The sequence below is a fragment of the Hippocampus bargibanti genome, linkage group LG09 (genome assembly GCF_051943395.1).
Source record: "Hippocampus bargibanti isolate YZ-2025 linkage group LG09, ASM5194339v1, whole genome shotgun sequence".
NCBI lineage: Eukaryota > Metazoa > Chordata > Actinopteri > Syngnathiformes > Syngnathidae > Hippocampus > Hippocampus bargibanti.
This window is the reverse complement of record NC_142742.1, coordinates 24,423,295-24,448,630: the sequence shown is the minus strand read 5'-3', so window position 1 is coordinate 24,448,630 and position 25,336 is coordinate 24,423,295. Positions and strand designations below refer to the sequence as shown.

The 25,336-nt window shown below is 45.4% G+C and overlaps 2 protein-coding genes and 1 long non-coding RNA gene across 3 annotated transcripts; 1 reads left to right on the top strand and 2 right to left on the bottom strand.

Annotated features, from left to right (window-relative positions):
* LOC148894093 (uncharacterized) lies at positions 1-8,097 on the bottom strand. Its single transcript, XM_089003597.1, has 10 exons — positions 7,951-8,097; positions 7,683-7,858; positions 6,011-6,136; positions 5,749-5,916; positions 4,905-5,074; positions 4,649-4,799; positions 2,137-2,316; positions 1,860-2,078; positions 1,695-1,796; positions 1-567 (listed from the first exon to the last, which is right to left on the bottom strand). Exons 2-10 carry the CDS (start codon positions 7,851-7,853, stop codon positions 373-375), a joined length of 1,482 nt encoding a protein of 493 aa, XP_088859723.1. The 5' UTR covers positions 7,854-7,858; positions 7,951-8,097; the 3' UTR covers positions 1-372.
* Positions 7,897-24,844, top strand: LOC148894092 (uncharacterized). The gene is made up of 3 exons (XR_016115913.1): positions 7,897-8,035; positions 20,169-20,345; positions 24,710-24,844. It is a non-coding gene; the product is annotated as an uncharacterized LOC148894092 (long non-coding RNA).
* LOC148894091 (uncharacterized) lies at positions 12,186-25,191 on the bottom strand. The gene is given in 18 exon segments (XM_089003592.1): positions 12,186-13,142; positions 17,898-18,026; positions 18,092-18,142; positions 18,222-18,284; positions 20,904-20,966; positions 21,063-21,116; positions 21,184-21,246; positions 21,580-21,633; positions 21,701-21,775; positions 21,848-21,910; positions 22,468-22,530; positions 22,593-22,637; positions 22,898-22,999; positions 23,390-23,500; positions 23,571-23,667; positions 23,670-23,791; positions 23,889-23,963; positions 24,682-25,191. Coding segments are annotated over 18 exon segments (2,025 nt in total). The 5' UTR covers positions 25,184-25,191; the 3' UTR covers positions 12,186-12,849.
* Between the last annotated feature and the right edge of the window lie 145 nt (positions 25,192-25,336).

Here is a 25,336-nt window from a genome sequence, read left to right as displayed (position 1 = left end):
CCCCCCCCCCCCCAGTCCAGCATTGACAGGTCCCGAACAGTCCAGGATCAAAGTCAATCTCAAGTCCACTTCCTGGATTGTCGTGACGACACGGCAACTTGTGGGCGGGAAGGTTGCGGGGTCAAGGAAAAAGATGGCAACTCATTGAAATTTGTATTTATTTGCCCCCACCTGCCCCCACCTGGCCCTCAGTTGCTAGCTTGAGGAGGTAGCATCACTTGTGGGGCCGCCCCCCAATTGGCTAATTTAAGTGGCGGGGGGCGCGTCAAGCAGTCGACGTTGACGTGTTGCAACTTCCTGTTGGTGTCCTGCATGATTACCACAATAAAAGTATTTTTTCTAGTCTTCCGACGGATGGGCCTTTGGCTTCCTTTACCAAAGCGCCTTTTCCACGGTGAGGTGGGCGGGGACTTCTCCTGGCACCGCCCCCTCATCCAGGCGACGGCGTAGCAGAAGTCGCAGGCGGCGGTTGTCGTGGCGCAACTCCTCTTGGCGGCGCTCCAGCTCGCCGTGCCGCAGGTGAGCCTCATTCAGGCGACCAATCAGCCGCCGGACATCGCCAAGCGTCTGCGGGAAACAAAACAATCTGGCCTGAACCGAGTAGTGATGGGAAGAGTCGCGAATCAGAATCAGAATCAGAATCAGAATAAAGGTATTCTGATTCTGAATTGCGACTCTTTTCAAAGAGCCGGTTCTTTTGGCTTGGCTCACTAAAAAGAACACGCTTTTTTTAAGAGAGCTGGTTGTTTTGGCTTGCCTCACTAAAAAGAACAGGCTCTTTCCAGAGAGTCGGTTTATTTGGCTCGGCTCACTAAAAAGAACAAGCTTTTTTAAGAGCCGGTTCTTTTGCCTCGGCTCACGAAAAACATCCGGCTCTTTCGGCTCACAATCGGTTCCTCAATTTTTTTTGTTGCTTAAATTAACTACCAAAAATCATGTAAAATTATGTGAAAAACGAATTAGCCATGTAAAAAATCCTCTATATCAAATATTTTTATTGATATGACTTGATTTCTACGTGCACAGAGTTAGTGGATGCTAACTTTGATCAGCTGTCACTCATTTGCTTTTCATATTAATAATGCTATCATACCGACTAGTAAAAAATATCATCATTGAATAATAGCATAATGTAATAACATTTGTGCACCTGTATTAGCTACATAGCTATCTAAATGGCTAGCTATCTGTGTATTTAATAGTGACATTCAGTGTATTAGCTAACTAGCTCACTATTAGCTATAGAGATATCTAGGTGACTAGCTATATAGCTAGCAATCTGTTGGCTATCTATTAGCTAGCTTTCTAACTATTTGAGTTACTTCCGGGTTGAGTGAACGCTGGCACCTGTGGCTGCCGCTGCTCCCCCACAGAAAAACATCCTGCGACTGTAAAGTGACCTTGAGAGTTTTGAAAGGCGCTTAGAAATAAAATGTATTATTATTATTATTACCCCCTTTCTCCTCACTTCTGCATGTGTCTGTAATTCTCCCCTCCCTCCTTTGCCACGGATATCGACCAATCACGTGCGGCTTTAACCGAAGACCGGGGACAAAAAAAGTCGGCTCCCATTTCTCTTCGTTCACTTAAAAGATCCGGCTCGTTCGCGAACGACACACCACTAGAAGCAACGCCTCGCTCCTCTCTTAGTTTCAGGTTGATGACGCCGAAGGAGGCGGCGGTTCAACTCCCACCTTGCTCGGCGGCGACTCCCCCGGCCGCTCGCCACGCGACCGGATAGCCGTCGCTTGCTCCAGCTTATCGCACAAGGCGGCGGCGCGCACGACGTCGTCGCCCTGCGGACACAACCGCGGTCAGCCGGCCAGGCTCCGCCCACTTCCGAGAGGCTCCGCCCTCACCTTGACGATGGCCGCTTTCAACTTCCGCGCGGCGGCATCGGTCCGCAGCGCCAGGACGGCGAGGCGTTCCCTGGAGGCCCGCCGCGCTCGGCTCAGGTGGCGGCCGAGGCGCCGCGCCTGCGCCGCCGCCTCGCCGCCGGCCTTCGCCAAGGCCTCGTCCTCTGCCCCCGTTTGCGCCCGGAAGGCGCTTAGCTTGGCGCGCAGGTCGACAACGGCGGCCTGGGGACCAGATGTTACGCCGGCGCCGCCGCAAACAAAATGGCGGCTCGGGTGTCACCTGCAGCCTGCGCAGCCTGGTCACGTCCTCGCCGCCATCGCTCGCCACGTTTTGGTTTCTGTCCATCAAAAGTCGGGACGGGCGGCACCTGCGTTCCACTTCCTGCTCGCTTTCCTCTTCCCGCCTCTGACGCCGATTCTCTTCGCGGTTGGCCTGGACGGCGCCGCCGAGCTCCGCCGCCTGCCGGCGACACCCGTTTTCAAGCTGTTGGCTAGCAGTTATTTATTAGCTATCCATTAGCTAGCTGGCTAGCTATTAGCTGTCTAGCTTGTTGGCTGTTAGCTGGCTAGCTTTTGTCTATCTGGCTATCTATTAACTATTTGTTAGCTATCCATGAGCTAGCTGGCTAGCTTTTAGCTGGCTGGCTGTTAGCTGGCTAGCTTTTGGCTATCTGGCTATCTATTAACTATTTGTTAGCTATCCATGAGCTAGCTGGCTAGCTTTTAGCTGTCTAGCTGGTTGGCTGTTAGCGGGCTAGCTTTTGGCTTTCTGGCTATCCATTAGCTAGCTGGCTAGATATTAACTCGCTGGCTGGCTGTTAGCTGCTACCTTTTGGCTATCTGGCTATCTATTGGCTAATTATTAGCTATCCATTAGCTAGCTGGCTGGCTGTTAGCTGGCTAGCTTTTGGCTATCTGGCTATCTATTAACTGTTAGCTATCCATGAGCTAGCTGGTTAGCTATTAGCTGTCTAGCTGGTTGGCTGTTAGCTGGCTAGCTTTTGGCTTTCTGGCTATCCATTAGCTAGCTGGCTAGATATTAACTCGCTGGCTGGCTGTTAGCTGCTACCTTTTGGCTATCTGGCTATCTATTGGCTAATTATTAGCTATCCATTAGCTAGCTGGCTAGCTATTAGCTGTCTAGCTTGTTCGCTGTTAGCTGGCTAGCTTTTGGCTATCTGGCTATCTATTAACTATTTGTTAGCTATCCATGAGCTAGCTATTAGCTGTCTAGCTGGTTGGCTGTTAGCTGGCTAGCTTTTGGCTTTCTGGCTATCCATTAGCTAGCTGGCTAGATATTAACTCGCTGGCTGGCTGTTAGCTGCTACCTTTTGGCTATCTGGCTATCTATTGGCTAATTATTAGCTATCCATTAGCTAGCTGGCTAGCTATTAGCTGTCTAGCTTGTTCGCTGTTAGCTGGCTAGCTTTTGGCTATCTGGCTATCTATTAACTATTTGTTAGCTATCCATGAGCTAGCTATTAGCTGTCTAGCTGGTTGGCTGTTAGCTGGCTAGCTTTTGGCTTTCTGGCTATCCATTAGCTAGCTGGCTAGATATTAACTCGCTGGCTGGCTGTTAGCTGCTACCTTTTGGCTATCTGGCTATCTATTGGCTAATTATTAGCTATCCATTAGCTAGCTGGCTAGCTATTAGCTGTCTAGCTTGTTCGCTGTTAGCTGGCTAGCTTTTGGCTATCTGGCTATCTATTAACTATTTGTTAGCTATCCATGAGCTAGCTATTAGCTGTCTAGCTGGTTGGCTGTTAGCTGGCTAGCTTTTGGCTTTCTGGCTATCCATTAGCTAGCTGGCTAGATATTAACTCGCTGGCTGGCTGTTAGCTGCTACCTTTTGGCTATCTGGCTATCTATTGGGTAATTATTAGCTATCCATTAGCTAGCTGGCTAGCTATTAGCTGTCTAGCTTGTTCGCTGTTAGCTGGCTAGCTTTTGGCTATCTGGCTATCTATTAACTATTTGTTAGCTATCCATGAGCTAGCTATTAGCTGTCTAGCTGGTTGGCTGTTAGCTGGCTAGCTTTTGGCTTTCTGGCTATCCATTAGCTAGCTGGCTAGATATTAACTCGCTGGCTGGCTGTTAGCTGCTACCTTTTGGCTATCTGGCTATCTATTGGCTAATTATTAGCTATCCATTAGCTAGCTGGCTAGCTATTAGCTGTCTAGCTTGTTCGCTGTTAGCTGGCTAGCTTTTGGCTATCTGGCTATCTATTAACTATTTGTTAGCTATCCATGAGCTAGCTATTAGCTGTCTAGCTGGTTGGCTGTTAGCTGGCTAGCTTTTGGCTTTCTGGCTATCCATTAGCTAGCTGGCTAGATATTAACTCGCTGGCTGGCTGTTAGCTGCTACCTTTTGGCTATCTGGCTATCTATTGGGTAATTATTAGCTATCCATTAGCTAGCTGGCTAGCTATTAGCTGTCTAGCTTGTTCGCTGTTAGCTGGCTAGCTTTTGGCTATCTGGCTATCTATTAACTATTTGTTAGCTATCCATGAGCTAGCTATTAGCTGTCTAGCTGGTTGGCTGTTAGCTGGCTAGCTTTTGGCTTTCTGGCTATCCATTAGCTAGCTGGCTAGATATTAACTCGCTGGCTGGCTGTTAGCTGCTACCTTTTGGCTATCTGGCTATCTATTGGGTAATTATTAGCTATCCATTAGCTAGCTGGCTTGCTATTAGCTGTCTAGCTGGCTAGCTTTTGGCTATCTATTAGCTATCTATTAGCCATTAGCTTTGGAAGGAGGCGTTGGAAAGCAGCGCAGCGACCGATCGCCGACGTACCCGTTCCAGCTGAGCGTGGCGGCGGGCCACCACGACGGCGTCGTACGCGGCGTGGACTTGCCGCGTGATGTCATCGTGGCGCCGCCGCATCATGGACGCTTTCTCCTCCAAGCGTCGACGCTCCTCCTGGGACTCCGCCGCCATGTTCTCGCTGCGGTGAGGAACGTAGCACGTTAGCCGAGGATTCGCGCGAAACGCTTTCGCTAACGCATGTTAGCGTGGGGCCGCTTAAGATGGCGGCCGCCGTCCTACTGACCTTTCCTCCGCGAAACCTCGGCTGACCTCTTGCAGATTTTCTTCCCAGTGCCGCCGCACAAAATGGACGCGCTCATCCAGCAACGTCCGCAAGCGCTCGACCCGATGCAGGTGAAGGCGACTCAGGCGGCGACGCTGAAGCTCCGCCTCCTCCAGGTCACACCGCAACCTCTGCCGCACGAGAAACAAACGGGATGAAAATTGGCAGAAAGACAGAAGAAAGCAGAAAGAAGCGGTCAAGCTAACAAACAGGAAGTGACGTAGCTGAGCTAGAGGGAGGCGGTCAAGCTAACAAACAAGAAATGACGTAGCCGAGCTAGCGGGAAGTGGTCAAGACGTAGTTGAGTGAGCGGGAGGCGGTCAAGCTAACAAACAGGAAGCGACGTAGCCTAGCTAGCGGGAGGCGTTCAAGCTAACAAACAGGAAGCGACGTAGCCGAGCTAGCGGGAGGCGGTCAAGCTAACAAACAGGAAGTGACGTAGCTGAGCTAGAGGGAGGCGGTCAAGCTAACAAACAAGAAATGACGTAGCCGAGCTAGCGGGAAGTGGTCAAGACGTAGTTGAGTGAGCGGGAGGCGGTCAAGCTAACAAACAGGAAGCGACGTAGCCTAGCTAGCGGGAGGCGTTCAAGCTAACAAACAGGAAGCGACGTAGCCTAGCTAGCGGGAGGCGGTCAAGCTAACAAACAGGAAGCGACGTAGCCTAGCTAGCGGGAGGTGGTCAAGCCAACAAACAGGAAATGACGTGGCCGAGCTAGTAGGAAGCGGTCAAGTTAACAAACAGGAAGTGACGTGGCCGAGCTAGCGGGAAGCGGTCAAGCTAACAAGCAGGAAGTGATGCCGGCACCTGAATAAGGTGGTCCAGTCCGTCCAGCCGTCCCTCAAAGGTCCGCCTCAAGATGGCAATGTCGCGGCGCAGCTGTTCGGAGCGCGCCTGCCGGAGGAGGACGCGCCACGCCTGGTTGAGCTTCCAGCCGTTGACGTGCGAGTTGTGCTCCTCCCGTTGAACTTTGACCTGAGGCCACAGACGCGCCCACTTCAGCTGTCCATCATCATCTCATGCTCGTATCCTGACGCCATCATGTCCACGAAGCCATTCCTCCCCTTACCGTGAGGAAGAGTGCGACAAGCTCCTCCCTCTTCTTGCTGACGTCATGTTGGGGTTGATCCCGATGACGATTGGACGGAAGCTCCTCCCCCGACACCTCCCCTCTTTTCTTCACTTTCCGTGGCATCTTCCATAATAATAATAATAATAATAATAATAATACATTCATTTCCAAGCGCCTTTCAAAACTCCCAAGGTCACTTTACAGTCACAGGATCAGTATTTCTTTGTGGGTGAGCAGCGGCAGCCACATGCGCGAGCGTTCACTCAACCCGGAATAACTCAAAAAGATAGAAAGCTAGCTAATAGAATGCTAGATAGCTAGCTAATTAGTTAGATAGCCATATAGCTAATAGATATCCAGCCACATAGCTAGCTAGCCAACCAGATACCAAATGGATAGTAAATAGATAGCCAGCTAGACAGTTAGCTAACTATCTAGATAGCCATATAGCTAATAGATAGCTATCCAGGTAGCTAATAGTTAGCAAATAGATAGGCAGATAGCTAGATACAAATACATTCAACAAAAAAATATATAATTTTCGGGCATTTAAAATAAATTGATCAAGAAACAGAATTTCAACTACATTTTGAAATATTTTTTAATCCAGTTTTTAATACATATTTTATTTATTATCTAATTTACCATTTAATGTTCATGTTTTTGCATATAAAATTTGATTTCAAACTACTTTTTGAAATATTTTTTAATCCAGTATTAAATAAATATTTTATTTATTACCTAATTTACCATTTAATGTTCATGTTTTTGCATATAAAATTTGATTTCAAACTACTTTTTGAAATATTTTTTAATCCAGTATTAAATAAATATTTTATTTATTACCTAAGTTACCATTTAATGTTCATGTTTTTGCATATAAAAATTAATTTCAAACTTTTTGAAATATATTTTTTTAAATCCAGTATTTAATAAATATGTTATTTATTACCTAATTTACCATTTAATGTTCATGTTTTTGCATATAAAATTTGATTTCAAACTACTTTTTGAAATATTTTTTTAATCAAGTATTTAATAAATATGTTATTTATTACCTAATTTACCATTTAATGTTCATGTTTTTGCATATAAAAATTAATTTCAAACTTTTTGAAATATATTTTTTTAAAATCCAGTATTTAATAAATATGTTATGTATTACCTAATTTACCATTTAATGTTCATGTTTTTGCACATAAAAATTGATTTTACTTTTTTGAAAAATACTTTTTGAAAAATATTTTTTAAATCCAGTATTTAATAAATATGTCATTTATTACCTAATTTACCATGTAATTTTCATGTTTTTGCATTTTTAAATTGATTTCAAACTGCTTTTTAAAATATATTTTTTAAATCCAGTATTTAATAAATATGTGAAATGATTGATTGTCTCATGTCACTTTATTTGTCCGTGTGTGTGTGTAGGTAGACATCTTCCAATTACTTGAGGAGGGGGAAAAAGATTGACCAAAATCCATTTTTTTTATGTCTTGTATTCTTATTCGTCTTGTTTCTCATCTGCGCAGCCTCTCGCGAGAGTACAGAATCTTGCTGTACCGAATCAACGGGCTGCGATGTGACAAAGGCGCTTAAATGTGACGAATGTCAAAACAATCACGAGGATTGTTTTGTTTGTTTACAGCGCGAGTGTCCGTCAGCTTACCTGGTCGACGTCTTGCGGCCCGGAATGTTTGCGTCTCGTTTCCGTGGCGACCGCTGTGGATACCGTCCGCCATCTTGGTACACACTTCCGGTTTGCTCCCGGTACGCTCGTCCAGGCAGCTGTCAGATTTGTCCACAAAATGGCAGCAAAGCGGAGTGTAGTCTTCGTCATTCTTGCTAAAAAAAAAAAAAAAAAAGACCAAGTACGATAGCTTGCCAGGCCAAACGCGAGCAGACAAACTCTGAAAGCGAAAAAGTGGACTACTAACTATATCAGCAGAATACATTTGTACGCCAAGCTCAGCTGAAGAAGGCATCGGTTGGGGCCAGCTTCCGGGTTGCTAAACGGCAGCGGTAAGCCTTTCACGGACGGAGAGTTTGTTAACGAATGCATAGAAGCTGTCGCGGAAGAGTTGTGTCTCCAGAAGAAAGATGCATTTAATGCCGTATCGGTGTGTCGGCGATTGCGATCACCAGACGCGGTGAAGAACTCGGGATCTGTTAGGATTGTGCATGGCACAACACAAAGTTCATGTTTCATGCCTTTTTTTCCTATGAAGAACACAGAGAGAGTTATTTAGTTATTATTTATTTCATAAATAGTGTTATTATTTATTTCCTGACTTTTTCTGGAAAGGGTTATTTGGTTATGTGTGGCTTTCTGGAAAACATTTATTTAAGCTCCCCTACGATCGTCACTCTTTTTCTGTTACAAACTGACACCGGCTCCCCATCACAGAAGGGAAAAGTTATAAATATTTTATTTATTACCTAATTTACCATTTAATGTTCATGTTTTTGCATATAAAAATTAATTTCAAACTTTTTGAAATATATTTTTTTTAAATCCAGTACAGTAAAGTCTCATTATATCGATATCGGTTATATCGATAGTACCGCTTATTACGATACTATTTTCATTTCCCTTGCACATTTCTAGTCTTTTTATGTATAATTAGTACCGTTTAGTACGATACCCGGTTATTACGATAATCTGGTTATTACGGTGCTCCTTTTCATCCCCCGCCGGCCATTTTTGTTGTTTATATCGATATATCCGTCGCGCCATTGGTCAACTTGGTCACGTGTCTTATTACGTGAGCCGCCATCGGTCGCGCCATTGGTCGACTTGGTCACATGAGCCGCCATTGGTCGCGCTATTGGTCGACTTGGCCGTGTGACTTTGTCACGTGACACGCCATCGGTCGCGCCATTGGTCAACTTGGTCACGTGTCTTGGTTACGTGTCACGCCATCAGTCGCGCCATTGGTCAACTTGGTCACGTGTCTTGTTACGTGAGCAGCTCTCCCGAGCAGACGCCATTTTCAGACGGCAGCTCGTGTGTATCACACGGCTGCTCGTGTGTCTTCAACAATGGACTGTTTTGGATGCCATCAGAGCAATTTCCAAAGCGTGGAGCACGGTGTCCGAAAACACCATCAAGAACAGCTTCCGTCACTGCAAATTTGAAAATCCAGGGTGCAGTGAGGAAACATCTGCAGCTAACGAAGAGGATGACGACAACATTCCTCTTGCAGTGTTGGCTGAAAAGCTAAAAGTCGCCGACATTGCATCGTATGTCGCAGTCGACAAAGACATTGCGACATTCCCAAGCTCATCAGATGCGGATATCGCAGCGGAGGTCAAAGCCAAGTATGCCACAGTACCGTGATGATGATGATGCTGATGACGATGAAGAAGAAGCGACTGAATGCACACCTTTTGCAACGTCGACAAAAGCGTTGCAAGGGGTTGCGGACACGCGATCTTTCTCTGAATCCGTAGAAAATGCATCCGGTTTTTTAGAAACGTTAAACAAGATGGAAGTGTTCATATTAAAATATAAAAATGGGAAGCAGAAGAAGATTGATGACTTTTTTAAATAGCTTACATACATACTAATTGCAGTGTTATGTACATGTACTGTTACATGAATGCAAGCGTTTTTTGCAACAATGTTTGTTGTTTTGTCTGCTGAAGCGTCATGATTTTGAAAATGACTGTACATTCCATACTGTGCATTAAAGGGCAACCAACATCACTTTTTGTGTTTCTTGAGTCAGTCAAAAAGCTGTTGTAACGTCACAGCTGCGCGCCGGCATTCTATTCAGCCACTCTCGAACGTCACGTAAGTTATGTAAACGTTGCAGTTTTGGTTTTTCATCCATGTACACTATTTAATTGTGTTGCATCCAGATATCTTTATTGTTTGCAACAATCACTGTTTTTCATATGATTGTACATGCTGGCGTTCGTGGCTTCGTGTGAATAGAACTTGACGATTTAGCATTGGTTGGTTGCATTTTTGAAAGGAAATAGTCATTAAAAAGTGTAAAGACGTTTTTATTTTATGCACAACTTTATTTTTCACTTCACTACTGTACAAAAAACATGTTAGATACGCAATCCATGAACCCAATGATGAAATTACATGCCATAACAAAGATGCCGCATTTACGCACCCCCCCCCCCACAGGATCCGATATATCGATAGTCCCGGTTATATCGATATTTTTTCGGATTCCCTTGCGTATCGATATAACGAGACTTTACTGTATTTAATAAATATATTATTTATTACCTAATTTACCATTCAATTCTCATGTTTTTGAAATTTTGAATTGATTTCAAACTGCTTTTTAAAATATATTTTTTAAATCCAGTATTTAATAAATATGTGATATGATTGATTGTCTCATGTCACTTTATTTGTCCGTGTGTGTGTGTAGGTACACATCTTCCAATTACTTGAGGAGGGGGAAAAAGATTGACCAAAATCCATTTTTTTATGTCTTGTATTCTTATTCGTCTTGTTTCTCATCTGCGCAGCCTCTCGCGAGACTACAGAATCTTGCTGTACCGAATCAAACGGGCTGCGATGTGACAAAGGCGCTTAAATGTGACGAATGTCAAAACAATCACGAGGATTGTTTTGTTTGTTTACAGCGCGAGTGTCCGTCAGCTTACCTGGTCGACGTCTTGCGGCCCGGAATGTTTGCGTCTCGTTTCCGTGGCGACCGCTGTGGATACCGTCCGCCATCTTGGTACACACTTCCGGTTTGCTACCGGTACGCTCGTCCAGGCAGCCGTCAGATTTGTCCACTAGATGGCAGCAAAGCGGAGTGTAGTCTTCGTCATTCTTGCTAAAAAAAAAAAAAAAAGACCAAGTACGATAGCTTGTTAGGCCAAACGCGAGCAGACAAACTCTGAAAGCGAAAAAGTGGACTACTAACTATATCAGCAGAATACATTTGTACGCCAAGCTCAGCTGAAGAAGGCATCGGTTGGGGCCAGCTTCCGGGTTGCTAAACGGCATCGGTAAGCCTTTCACGGACGGAGAGTTTGTTAACGAATGCATGGAAGCTGTCGCGGAAGAGTTGTGTCTCCAGAAGAAAGATGCTTTTAATGCCGTATCGGTGTGTCGGCGATTGCGATCACCAGACGCGGTGAAGAACTCGGGATCTGTTAGGATTGTGCATGGCACAACACAAAGTTCATGTTCCATGCCTTTTTTTTCTATGAAGAACACAGAGAGAGTTATTTAGTTATTATTTATTTCATAAATAGTGTTATTATTTATTTCCTGACTTTTTTTCTGGAAAGGGTTATTTGGTTATGTGTGGCTTTCTGGAAAACATTTTTTTTAAGCTCCCCTACGATCGTCACTCTTTTTCTGTTACAAACTGACACCGGCTCCCCATCACAGAAGGGAAAAGTTATGTGGCCCTCGCAGGAAAAAGTTTGGGGACCCCTGCTATACATGCTGGTTTTTTGTACTAAAAACGCCTCACTATACATGGTCGTTTTTGGGTCGAAAACGGCTTACTATACATGGTCGCTTTTTTTGGTCAAAAACGCCTTACTATACATGGTCGTTTTTTGTACTAAAAACGCCTTACTCTATATACATAGTCATTTTTGGGCTAAAAAAGCCTTCCTAGTATGGTCGTTTTTGGGTCAAAAATGTCTCACTATACATAGTCGTTGTTTTTTGTACTAAAAACGCCTCACTATACATCGTCATTTTTTGGGGTCAAAAACGCCTTACTATACATGGTGGGTTTTTTTTGGTACTAAAAACGCCTTACTATTCACGGTCGTTTTTTTTGTACGAAAAACGTTGTTTGTCGTTTTTGTTTTTTTTTTTTTTTTTGGGGGGGGGGGGGGGCTAAAAAAGCCTTCCTACACATGGTTGTTTTTGGGGCTAAAAACGGCTCACTATATATGGTCGTTTTTTGGCTAAAAAAAAGCCTTCCTATACATGGTCGTTTTTTTGGTCAAGAACGCCTTACTATACATGGTCGGGTTTTTTTCGGCTAAAAAAGCCTCACTATATCTGGTGGTTTTTTTTGGCTAAAAATTATTTCAACTTGCCGTCCATTAAAAATGACATCACGATTGATCTTTGCACGGCCATCTTTGTAGTGACCCACCTGGAGTATAGACACTCAGTAGCGTGCAGAATTTTTATATTTTTTTAATAATAATAATCCATTTCATTTCTAAGCGCCTTTCAAAACTCTCAAGGTCACTTTGCAGTCACAGGATCAGTTTTTTCTGTGGGTGAGCAGCGGCAGCCACATGCGCCAGTATTCACTAAACACAGAATAACTCAAATAAATAAAAAGCTAGGTATCTAACAGTTAGCTAATACTCACTCAACCCAAAGTAACTCAAATAGATAGAAATGTAGCCAGCTAAGCATTAGCTAATAATCACTCAAACCGGAAGTAAATCAAATAGATGGAAAGCTAGCTAGCCAGCTAAATTAGGTAATAATCCCTCAACCCGGAAATCACTCAACAAGATAGAAAGCTAGGTAGCTAAGAGTTAGCTAATAATCACTCAACCCGGAAATAATTCAAATAGATATAAAGCTAGCTAGCTAAGAGTCAGGTCATAATCACTGAACCCGGAAGTAACGCAAATAGATAGAAAGCTAGCTAGCTAAGAGTTAGCTAATAATCACTCAACCCGGAAGTAACTCAAATAGATATCTAGCTAGCCAGCTAAGAATTCGGTAATAATCACTCAACCTGGAAGTAACTCTAATAGATAGAAAGCTAGCTAGTTAAGAGTTAGCGAATAATCACTCAACCCGTTTTTGGGATACATTTCTTCGTGAATGAGGCCCACGGGTCTTTTCAAACAGTTCAAGCAGAAGAAGTTTATTGGTCGGCCTCCAGGGGGAAAAGCAGGAATCCGCTAAAGACGCTAAAGCTACGCGTGTCGTCGTACAGTCTGTAGCTAGCGGGCAGACTGAGGCGCACTCGGTCTCCCGCCTCAAGTGGGATTAGCGCGCCGTTGCTAGCCGAGGCGTAGCCCCCGTGGTCGTTGAGGTCAAGGCTGGAGACGACGAGCTGCTGGTTCCGGTACAGGGTGACGCCCATGTAGCCTTTCAGGAAGTCGGCCGCCGTGAAGCTGAACACGTAAACGCCGCCCACGGGTGCCGTGAACACACCTGTCCAAAATGGCGGACGCATCTTTTGTCGCATCAGAAAACCTTTATTCGTCCCACAATGGGGGAATTTGCAGTCCACAGCAGCAATTTGAAAGGGGATGGAGTGGGCGAAAGGATAGAAACAAGATATTCTAAGCATAACAAAATTAAAATGACAACTGTATACTGTGCAAATGTAAATGTGCAAGACGATAATAATAATAATAATAATAATAATAATAATAATAATAATAATAATAATAATAATAAATTTCATTTATAAGCAGGATAAGTTTTTTTCTATGGGTTCACTCAACCCGGAAGTAACTCAAATAGATAGAAAGCTAGCTACCTGGCTAAGAGATTGCTAATAATAATAATCATAATAATAATAATAAAAAAGCCGAAAGGAAAATAATAATACGAATACTACTACTACTACTAATAATAATAATAAATTTCATTTATAAGCGCCTACAGTTACAGGTTAAGTTTTTTTCTATGGGTTCACTCAACCCGGAAGTGTCATGATCTGGTTGGCGACCAACGGGTGGCGACGTCAGCCCTGCCTGCAGCCTCGCATGTGCTGGTCGTTTTAATCACTGACACTTAAAAGGACACCCGGCACGACCATCCGGTGTCGGTTCATTGTTTGCTGCATGCATTGTGTATGTGTTTGTTTACCCTTGGCGGGCTTTCACTTTTGGTCTTCTTTTGATACTTTGTATTTTTTCTGTTCAGTTGATTTTGATGTTTTACATTTTGTTCCTGCTGACCTTTATTTTAATACAATTTGTCAAACAACTTCCTGCTCCCTCCTGCCTGCTTTTTGGGATCCGCACCCGCCATCACCGCCTTGCAAACCGTGACAGGAAGTAACTCAAATAGATAGAAAGCTAGCTACCTGGCTAAGAGATAGCTAATAATAATAATAATAATAATAATAATAATAAATTTCATTTATAAGCGCTTTTCAAAACTCTCAAGGTCACTTTAGAGTCACAGGATAATTTTTTTTCTATGGGTTCACTCAACCCGGAAGTAACTCAAACAGATAGAAAGCTAGCTACCTGGCTAAGAGATAGCTAATAATAATAATAGTAATAATAATAAATTTCATTTATAAGCGCTTTTCAAAACTCTCAAGGTCACTTTAGAGTCACAGGATAATTTTTTTTCTATGGGTTCACTCAACCCGGAAGTAACTCAAACAGATAGAAAGCTAGCTACCTGGCTAAGAGATAGCTAATAATAATAATAATAATAATAATAATAATAATAATAGGGCGGCCCGGTAGTCGAGTGGTTAGCACACCGGCTGCACAGTGCAGAGGTCGCCGGTTCGCGTCCCGGTCCGGCCTCCCTGTGTGGAGTTTGCATGTTCTCCCCGGACCCGCGTGGGTTTTCTCCGGGTCCTCTGGTTTCCTCCCACACTCCAAAAACATGCATGGCAGGCAGATTGACCACTCCAAATTGTCCCTAGGTGTGAGTGTGAGAGTGACTGTTGTATGTCTTTGTGTGCCCTGCGATTGGCTGGTAACCAATTCAGAGTGTCCCCCGCCTCGTGCCCGAAGACAGCTGATGTAGGCTCCAGCAACCCCCGCGACCCTAATGAGGAAGAAGCGCTACGGAAAATGAGATGAGATGAGATATAATAATCTCCTTTTCCTTTCGGCTTTTCCCCTTGAGGGGTCGCCACAGCGAATCAATGTCCTCCATCTATCCCGGTTTTGTGCATCCTCTTCTCTCACACCAGCTACCTTCATGTCCTCTCTGACCACATCCATAAACCTCCTCTCGGCCTCCTGCCTGGCAGTTCAAGGCTCTGCTACCTTCTCCTGATATAGTGGGTCTCTCTCCTCTGGACATCTGGTCCAAACCATCTCAGTCTGACTGTCTCCAAGGCCTCTAATATGAGTTGTCCCTCTAATGTCCTCATTCCTGATCCTATCCAACCTGGTCACTCCCAAACAAAAGCTCAACATCTTCAGCTCTGCTCCCTCCAGCTCTGCTTCCTGTCTTTTCGTCAATGGCACCGTCTCCAGTCCAAACATCATGGCTGCTCTCACCACGGTTTTATACACTTTTCCTTTCATCCTAGCTGAAAGCCTGACATCACACATCACACCTGACGTTTTTCTCCAGCCTGCCTGGACACGCTTCTTCACCTCTTTTCCACACTCTCCGTTGCTCTGGACAGTTGACCCCAAGTACTTCAAATCCTCAATCTTCTTTATCTCTTCTCCCTGTAGCATCACTCTTGCACTTGGATCCCTCTCATTCACACACACATCTATTCCGTCTTGCTGCGACTGATCTTCATTCCTCTCCTTTCCAGGGCATATCTCCACATCTCTAGTTTCTCCGCCACCTGTTCTCGCTACAGATCACAATGTCATCTGCAAACATCACGGTCCAAGCAGATTCTTGTCTAACATCGTCTGTCAGCCTGTCCATCACCAGAGCAAACAAGAAGGGGCTCAGAGCTGACCCCTGGTGGAGTCCCACCTCCACCTTGAATTCCTCCGTCACACCGACAGCGCACCTCACAACTGTCTTACAGTCGCGATACATGTCTTGCGCCGCTCTGACATACTTTTCCGTCACTCCAGACTTCCTCATGCAATGCCACAGCTCTTCTCTGGGCCTCCTGTCGTACGCTTTCTCCAGATCTACAAAGACACAATGCAATTCCTTCTGACCTTCTCTGTACTTCTCTATCAGCATTCTTCAAGCAAACACTGCATCCGTCGTACTCTTTTTTGGCATGAAGCCATACTGCTGCTCACAAATGTTCACTTCTGCTCTTAGTCTTGCTTCAACTACTCTTTCCCAGAGTTTCATTGGATGGCTCATCAACTTTATTAGTACAACTCTGCACATCTCCTTTGTTCTTAAAAATGGGCACGAGTACACTTCGTCTCCATTCTTCAGGCATCTGTTGACCATCTAAGATCTTGTTGAATAACCCAATCAGGAACACCACCGCCACCTCTCCAAGACACTTCCATACCTCGATTGGTAAATCATCAGGCCCAGATGCCTTTCCCCCCTTCATCCTCTTCAGCGCCCTCCTCACTTCATCCTCACTAATGCTTGCTACGTCTTGGTCCACAACAGTCACGTCTTCTACTCTTTGTTCCTTCTCATTTTCCTCATTCATCAATTCTTCAAAGTACTCTTTCCATCTTGCCATCACACTACTGGCACCTGTTAATACATTGCCATCTCTGTCCTTAATCACCCGAACCTGCTGCAGGTCCTTACCGTCTTTGTCTCTCTGTCTCTCCAGCCTGTAAAGATCTGTCTCACCTTCCTTGCTGTCCAGCCGAGCATACAAATCATCATAGGCCTCTTCTTTGGCCTTTGCCACCTTTACTTTAACCGTGCGCCGCATCTCCTTGTACTGCCGTCTACTCTCGTCCGTCCTCTCAGTGTCCCACTTCTTCTTTGCTAACCTCTTTCTCTGTATACACTCCTGCACCTCCCCGTTCCACCACCAAGTCTCCTTATCTACCTTTCTTCCACTCGATCCACCAAGTACTTTCCGACCCGTGTCTCTGATTATGTTTGCTGTAGTTTGCCAGTCATCTGGAAGGACCTCTTGCCCACCCGGTGCTTGTCTTACCTCCTTCCTAAATGTCATGCAACACTCTTCCTTTTTCAACTTCCACCATTTTGTCCTCACTTCAGCCTTTGGTTTCTTCATCTTCCTCACTGCCGGCGTCGTCCTACACACCATCAACCTATGCTGTCTGGCTACACTCTCACCGAGCACTACTTTGCAGTCACTGATTTCCTTTAGATGGCGCAGTTGACACAAAATGTAGTCTACCTGTGTACTTCTGCCTCCGCTCTTATAGGTCACCCTATGTTCCTGTCTCTTCTGAAAGAAAGTATTCACAATAGCCATTTGCTAATAAATTTGGCCCTTGACTGGTATCATATGGATGAGTTGGCGTCTCAAACAAAATTTGAGACGCCATCGATGAAAAGATTTCTTCAGCCGTCATCTGTACTTCTTTGAAGGTGTCGGACGTTTCGCTTCTTATCCAAGAAACTTCGTCAGCAAACTAAAGTCTTACTGGTAGTTTTGGCCCCAGCTCCCTGCTCTCAGGTACAATAGACTGCTTAGGCAACATAGGATTAGTTACGCTGATGAGGTGATACCAGAGCAAATAGGGCAATCAGGCCAGTCGTCAGTCAGGACAATAGAAGCAATCAGTGGAGTCGCAGGGGAGTAGTCCTCTGCTCCCCGCAACCTGATCGCGTCTATCCTCTCCTCTTTCATCTAGAACTGCTTCATGTCATCACAAAGAGGGTACAGCAAGTCCTGAAGAATGAATGACTCTCTGTGTCTTTGTTTTGTCATATTGTCTTTGTGCTGTCATATTATTTGTTATTTAGGTTTTTTTTGGTTTGTTCTTTTGACTTCAAGACGGCGGCTGCCTTTCCAGCAGCTCCTGTATTTTGTTTTTCTACTTTCATTCCTTTCATCACTTTGCTGCTGTCAAATGTAAATGTCTCCACTGTGAGACTAATAAAGGCAAATCCAATCCAAGAAACCTTTTCATCGATGGACCACTCCTGTACGACTGAGCGCTTACACGGACCTTTTAAGACGCCAGGTGATCGAATTAAGTCTCAAACTCCGGTCCTCGAGGGCCGCAATCCTACATGTTTTCCAAGTCTCCCTGTTGCAACAGGTGTGTTTGGATTGGATTGGATTTGCCTTTATTAGTCTATCTATGACGATGACGAGTTGTCAAAGCTAACCGGTGTTCTCGTCGTAAGCTCGGCCGACGTTGGTGAAAACCTTGGAGAAGATCAAAGTGGTCTCCCGGTCGAAGGGTCCCACGGATCCAGAGTCTGTGAGGGCGGCGGCGAAGGCCACCTTAGTCTCCCCTAAGAATGACATCTTTCAGGACTTCATCGCCGCGTGAGACCAACCGAACGCACGATTCTCCGACCTGAAGTCTGCGTGCGACGCTGCTCCAAAACATGCAAGCGTAACACCAACTCTGCGGAGGGAAGATGTCGACAATGTGAGAAACGCAGGTGCAGGAACACACGTTCAAAACCATGTTGGCGTTGGAAGACCTTCAGTGGTCGCCTCCAAGTCGCTCGTCTTCTCCTCGCTCACGTTTAACTTGCGGAGAAGCTCTGCGAGACCAAAACAACTGCCATGAGTCCATGAGACCTACACCCGAACAACGAGTGCGACACCAGGAGAACACGAGTACAGTGATAACTCAGCTTACGAACGCTTTAGCTCACGAACTTTTCACCTTACAAACATTAAATTCGCAAGAATACAATCTTGGCATGAGAGTGAGGGTATTATCGCCGAGAAAGCACGGCAACTTCACTCAGATATCATCAAGAGGGAACCTGGAAGTTCGTCATCCATTGACAAATACCATCACAAAGGTAACAGTTTATTTTTTTCAATTACAATACAACAGCAAATTTATTATACATAAAATAAGGTATATTTTGTGTAGTTTTAAGGCTTATTTTGTCGAAAATTATGTTTTATGGGGACCTGGGAACGGATTATTCTCATTTCAATGGTTTCTTATGGGAAATAAATGTTTGGAAGATGGATGAGAAGGTTTCTTCAGCCGTCATCTGTACAAAAGTGAAGGTTTCGGACGTTTCGCCTCCTATCCAAAAGCGAACTAAAGTCTGACTGGTCGTATCGGCCCCATTTATATATCCCTAATGTCCAGACATGGTGGCGCCGGACACAGCTATGATAGGTCCCTACTCTCAGGTTGGGGGGGGCAAGGGACCCCTCCCTGTGGCCCCACTGATTGTTCCTACATTCCTGACTAACGACTGGCCTATTACCCCCACTCCCCCCGCTATCACCTCATCAGCATAACGACCCTCATCAGCATTGCGAAAGTTGCCTAACCTGTTTTGCCAAAGCAGGCTATTGTATGAACGATCCAAATTGAACCTCACCCCACCAGACCGGTTTAATGAAGGATTTTGTTGTTTTATAAGAATCGCTTCTTTTACCCCCCTTTCAAACCATCTATGTTCTTTCGCTAAGATTTTAACCTCATTGTCGTCAAATGAGTGGTTGCTAGCTTTTAGGTGCAAATGTACTGCCGATTGAGGCCCACTAGTATTATCCCTGCGATGTTGATAAAGTCTTTTTTTGAGAATTTGTTGAGTCTCCCCAATGTACTGCTCTTCACAATTTTCATTCTTACAATGTATGGAATAAACTACATGACTTTGTTTTTCATTTGGTAGCCTATCTTTTGGACGCACTCATTTTTGCCTTAACGTGTTTATCGGTTTGAAATAAGTCGGAATTTTGTGATGCCAAAAGACTGTAATTTTTCAGAAACTCCTGCAATGTAAGGTACTGCTACTCCTCTCCTTTTAGAATCTTGAGAATTATTGGTTTTGTTCGCTATTCTTTCTTTCTGACATTTGTTGAATGACCACTGAGGGTACCCACAGTTAGTGAGTGCTCTCCTGATGTGTTTTGACTCCTTTTCTCTACCTTCAACGCTTGTTGGTATTAGTTTAGCCCTATGCTGGAGGGTTCCGATAACTCCTAGTTTATGTTGTAAAGGGTGGTTAGAGTCAAAAAGTAAGTATTGGTCAGTGTGCGTAGCCTTCCTAAAGACTTCTGTTTTTAGCGCTCTGTCCTCTTTTAAAATGACTTTACAATCCAAGAAGGCTAGTTGGTTCTCTTTAGTGTCCTCACGAGTAAATTTAATGTTGAAGTCTACAGAGTTGAGGTGATCTGTGAAGGATTGAATTTCTTGTTTCTTAATTATGACAAAAGTATCGTCCACATATCTAAACCAGTGTCTAGGTTTTGTCCCTGGGAAGGATGTGAGGGCCTGTTTCTCCATCTCTTCCATGTAGAGATTAGCCACTATGGGTGAAACTGGTGAGCCCATAGCACAACCATGGATTTGTTTATAAAAAATTTTCCCGAAATTGAAAATACGTAGTATTAAGGCAGATTTCTAATAATTGGCAGATGTGATCCGGTTTAAGTTTGGTTCTTTCATGCAGAGAAACATCCGCCAGCAGTCTCGTCCTCACCACATGGAGCTTTGTCACCCTCTTCTGCCTCTTTGTGGTCCTACACGACGTTTTCAGACCGAAGTACAGCAAAATGCATTGATGTGATGGAAGGACTGCTACAATGTGTCCTTTCTTCGGTCAGGCGCGTTCCTTCAGTGACGTAAGGTGACTTCCGGAATATTCAGCGCAAGTCTTAAAACGTAAAATATAGCTATATGCGGTGGAATCTTTGTAAAATATGCTCAGTAGAAGTCATTTGAAGGCATTTTACAAATTATGGACACAACTTGTCCGGAGACGTTGATTGTCCTTTAAGGCTTATTTCATTGAAAATTATGTTTTATGGGGACCTGGGAACGGATTATTCTCATTTTAATGGTTTCTTATGGGAAATCAATGTTTGGAAGGCGAACTTTTCGCCTTACACACGCTTTCTGGGAAACAATGACGTTTTTTTGTTATACATAAACTAAGGTATATTTTGTGTAGTGTTAAGGCTTATTTAGGAGGAAATTGTGTTTTACGGGGACCTGGGAACGTATTAGTCTCATTTTAATGGTTTCTTATGGGAAATATATGTTTGGAAGACGAACTTTTCGCCTTACACACATTTTCTGGGAACCAATTAAGTTCGTAAGCTGAGGTATCACTGTACCTTGAAAGCAAGCCCGAGTGACACTAGAACCAAATGAGTCATTACAAGTCTCCCGTCTACTGCCTCACCTAGGTAGTCCGTCTCGAGCGCCAGCAGAAGTTTCTCGCTGACGTTCAACCGGACCGCCAACTCTGTGCACGCGATTGTCCACAATACCAAGCAGTCACGTTACGACGCAGGAACATGAACACGCGACTGTGCTGTGAGAAGGCGTGACGTGAGAGCACCTGCGTTGTTGCGCGTCATTTGCGACTCCATCTTGGAAAGTTGGCTTTTCTCAGCTGAAAGATGTCAGAGGAACACTCATCGGCACCATCTTCATACACACGGACAGGAACACACAAAAACCTGTGGATTCAGTCTTCAGTTCTTCTGCAAGTCTCTCTGTGACGTTCAGTCGGACCACCAAAGCTGTGAGCACAGAGACAGAAACACATTCCATGTCAACTTCACAACAGCGTGAGGACACCAGAAGATTGTTGGAGGCCCAGATCTTTGCGGCCCAGATCGGAGTGGTTTGAGCATGAAATCCTGAAAACACGGGTGGCATCAGAACGTGACCGTGTCATGGCCACAACATTACGTGAGCGTCGCAAGAAAGCAACACCAAGGGGAGGGGAACACCCAGGGTGACGTAACATGAGAGCAAGACTGCGTGAAGGAGAACAAAAGAGCAGTGGAATAAAAAACGGAGATTGAGGTCAGAGGCTGACCCGAAGTGACCCGAGAGAGGCACGCCAGTACCTGCAGTGTCGCCCGACAGTCGAGACTCCATGTTGCCAAGTCGTGTCGTCTGAGCTGAAGGATGTTACGACAGTCGTGATGAAGATGAGGACCATGACGTTGACACTCACGTTCTCATCACCTGAGTTCTTCATCCGCAGGTCCCCCACTTGACCCTCGACGAGCTTAAGTCTTCCCATGACCGCCGACAACTCGCCTAAAGTCAATGAACACGTTGGTGTTACCCTTGCGCACCAGACCCTCGTGGCGCTCCACCGTCGACGCACACCTCTGGATTCCGTCTTGAGTTCCTCCAGAAGTTTCTCACTGACATTGAATCGGGCCTCCGACGCTGGACACACAACGTCAATGCGGGCAAATCGGAACAACGGCGGGTTGTGAGAAATATTTTGTGACACGGGAGCATCCCATGCCACCTTCTGGTAGTGACGACAAAAACACAGTAGGCACTGGTGTGCCACAGGGGTCCATACTAGGACCAGTACTGTTTAACTTTTATATCCTTTCCACGGCTAGCATGAGAAAGACGCTGTCAACTTGCACTGATAACCCAAAATCTGATCACTGTTTAGATCGAACTTGATTGACTCTGAATTCGTGTCCTAGTATGCTCACATGGACCTAAAAATGGAAAGACAAATACTGATCAGGGCCGAGAAACTTTCGCTTTTCCAAATGAGAATCGCTGGAAAAGATGACCTGGTTTGACTGCATCTCAACTTGGAAAACCTGACCAGAACCGCTTACAGTAAATCTGAGTTTCTAGTCTCGAAACTTTGAGACCTCCAGAATCAAAATCTCCCGAGTGTCGGCCTCTGGAGTTGTAGGCCTTCTACATCATCCGTACAGCTGACTGGGACTCTTCCCAGAGCTTTTGTCAAACCTCACCTGACTTGCCGGTCCACAGATCCCCCACTAGGTCTTCGACCACACAGAGTCGCGCCTTCAACCCTGCAGACCAAAACCATCACTGTTACAAACACAAAAATGCATTCAGAGTAATTGTGTGCTACCTTCACTTTGTGTCTGGGTGTCATTCGTTGCGTTCACCACAGCAGCTGAAAACAATCACAACATGAAAGCAGAGAATAAAGCCCTCCCGAGTCAAGAGAGAGTTGGCGTCAAAACACGCGAACCAACCAAGTCTTGCTCTGAATAATCAAGGTGGTGTAGAAAAATCAACTAGTAGTCCGGTGGAATCTAAACTTGCAGAGTCAGAATTTCTGAACCATAGACCAACAGGCCTCCACTGCCAAAACATCCAGTTCATCCGGCCCCCAGAGGTCAAACCTGGAAAGGGATGCTAATGCATAGTTACCTCTGATGTCCTGTAGGTGTTGTTCACTTGACATCACTTTTCCTTCCAGGTGCAGTAGTCGAGTATGGAGGGCAGTCATGTTTTGGTGTATAAGCGATGAATCTGAAAAACAGGAAGTGGATGTCTTCATCAAGACTTCGGACCTTAACCCTCCCAACACTTATGTGGTCTGCGCAGACTGGAACGGGGAAAGTCGAGGGTCCTTGGGAGCCCTTATCCAATGCGTTTCCATCACTCCAACATACCTGGTCCAAACGAGGGATTGTTGACAGGCCGGTTCATTGAAGTCACGCATGTTGGACCAAGGAAAGAAACTAAATGGGAAGTCTAGAGGGCTTCAAGGATCACACTTGGGAGACTCCTGGTTTAAGTAGTCTAAATGGACCAACATAGTCGAGGTGGACTCACGCAGTTTAACTGGACTGACATTGATAAGTGCCATCTAGTTGCACAGTTCCCTTATGGAATTAGAACCACGAGTCAGAGTCCCACCTATGTCCAGGTGGGACTCTGCCTCCCGCCGTCGACCATCTCTGTCTGTCACCGAGGCCATCGTTTGACCCCGGCTGAAGTTATGAAGGCCTTGGAATTCAGCATCCTCCACTGCAAAGAAGAGAAAACTGAGCCCAAGCTGCTGCTGAAACGGTGACAAGAAGGAGGAAAAGCCTTGCACCTGAGCTCCTCTTTCTCACATTTTCCACCAGGCAAAGTCGAGAAGCTAGAACTGCACGCACACCAACGATAGATGTTATGTGATTTCCGAGGCTGGCTCTGATCGGCCGCTTTGATTTTGGAAATTCGGGACATAACCTGAGCTTTTCCTTTTGAGCTCCTCCAAGATGCTCTCGCTGGCCCTCAGCCTGGTCCTCAGGAAGGGGAGCTCGCCGGCCAGAGCTGCATAGCATTTGGCATGGTTAGAAACCGGTCAGTGGGGCTCATTGTGGTCTCCCACCGATTCGCAGAGGTCAGTCGAACGGAAGATCGGACTCGCCTGATGTCTTCCTCTTGACGTTCTCCGCAGAACTTTCACTGGCATTCAGTCTGGCCTGGATCTTTGACATTTCCCCTTGAGTACCAAGACAAATACATACTGGTTATACCTTCAGTGACCTCACCAGCAACGTGAGATCCCACAACAGGGGTGAAGACCATCCGAAGACAGAGATTGGTCAGAAAAAACCCGACGTGAGGCCCCGTGTTGGTCTTGACAGATAGGGCCATTGATGTAACTGTTGACACTTTGGGATCTACGACTCTTCCAGATGTGTGCACCGGTATGAAGGCTTGTTTGTTTTCTTCATCAAGCGGATCCTCCTTGAGATCCCCAGAAGGAACAGAACTACTTGGAATCACAGGGTCTAACTGGACTCACTTGGCTAAGAGAATATTCACTTGGTCCAAGTGGGCTTGTGGAACATTGGTGGAATTTCACAGTCATAGTGGATTTATAGGTACAGGTACAGTGATACCTAGGCGTACGAACTTAATTGGTTCCCAGACAAAGTGTGTAAGGCGAAAAGCGTGTATCCCAAAAATTAATTTCCCTTTTTCCCATTTCCTTGTTAGAACGGCCTCGTTCGCGAACGACACGTCACTCATTGTGGCGCTCTCCGTGTGTATCCCGAAAAATTGTTTGTATGCCAAGGTAAATTTTTCAGCAATTTAACATTCGTAAACCGAAAAGTTCGTAAGCCAAGGGGTTCGTAAACCGAGGTATCACTGTATCTGAACTAACCGGACTCCCGTGTTCTGAATGTACACGGAAGTAGTCTAAATGTACTGACCTTGCCTTTGCTCTTCCCGCCTCTTTAGATCAGCGTTGATTTCGCTCACCATATTCTTGACTGCCTCCCCGTGGACTTGGAGTGTGTCCAGAACCTGTCTCTGCTTTTCCGTCGCCTGCTCACTCTCCCGAAGTCGGTTCTCTGTAGCCCGGAGGGCATTCCGCTGATCCGCCTGTAGACCGAGGACCAGCGTCCTGTCCGCATCCATCTGACTCTGCATGGCCTCCAGACGTTGTCTCTGCTTGTCCTCCGCCTCCTGTCCGTCCCGCAGGCGGCTCGCAGAGGTCCTAATGGTCTGACGCTGATCCACCACCGCCGCCTGTAAACTTAGGACCAGTTGTCTCAACCCCACCAACTCTGTCCAGATCACGGGCAGGTCCGGAGGGGTTGACGAGTCCTGCGTTCTGAATGAGCGATCACGTTCCCACGCGGGAAGCAGACCAAAGACCAGCGACGGACAGATCAGGAGAAGCGCAGCCGCAAAAACTGCGCTAAACTTCATCGCGAGGTCCAATGGCGTCCGCCGGTCCCACAATGCACCAGAGTCGCGTGTCAGAGTGATGCTTGTGTGCAGATTAAAGATCCTGTGACCCGCTAGGCTTATCTTTCAGCTTCCGCACATACCAAACAGAACTCAAATGCTAAGCTGCTAATC

Bases quoted from the DNA above. Each gene is read 5' to 3' on its own strand.
- LOC148894093 (XM_089003597.1), bottom strand. From the start codon at position 7,853: ATGACGAAGACTACACTCCGCTTTGCTGCCATTTTGTGGACAAATCTG. The intron at 5,917-6,010 runs GTAAGGGGAGGA...CTGTGGCCTCAG, and splicing joins TTGTCGCACTCTTCCTCACG to GTCAAAGTTCAACGGGAGGA. The intron at 2,079-2,136 runs GTGACACCCGAG...TCTGGTCCCCAG, and splicing joins CCAGGCTGCGCAGGCTGCAG to GCCGCCGTTGTCGACCTGCG.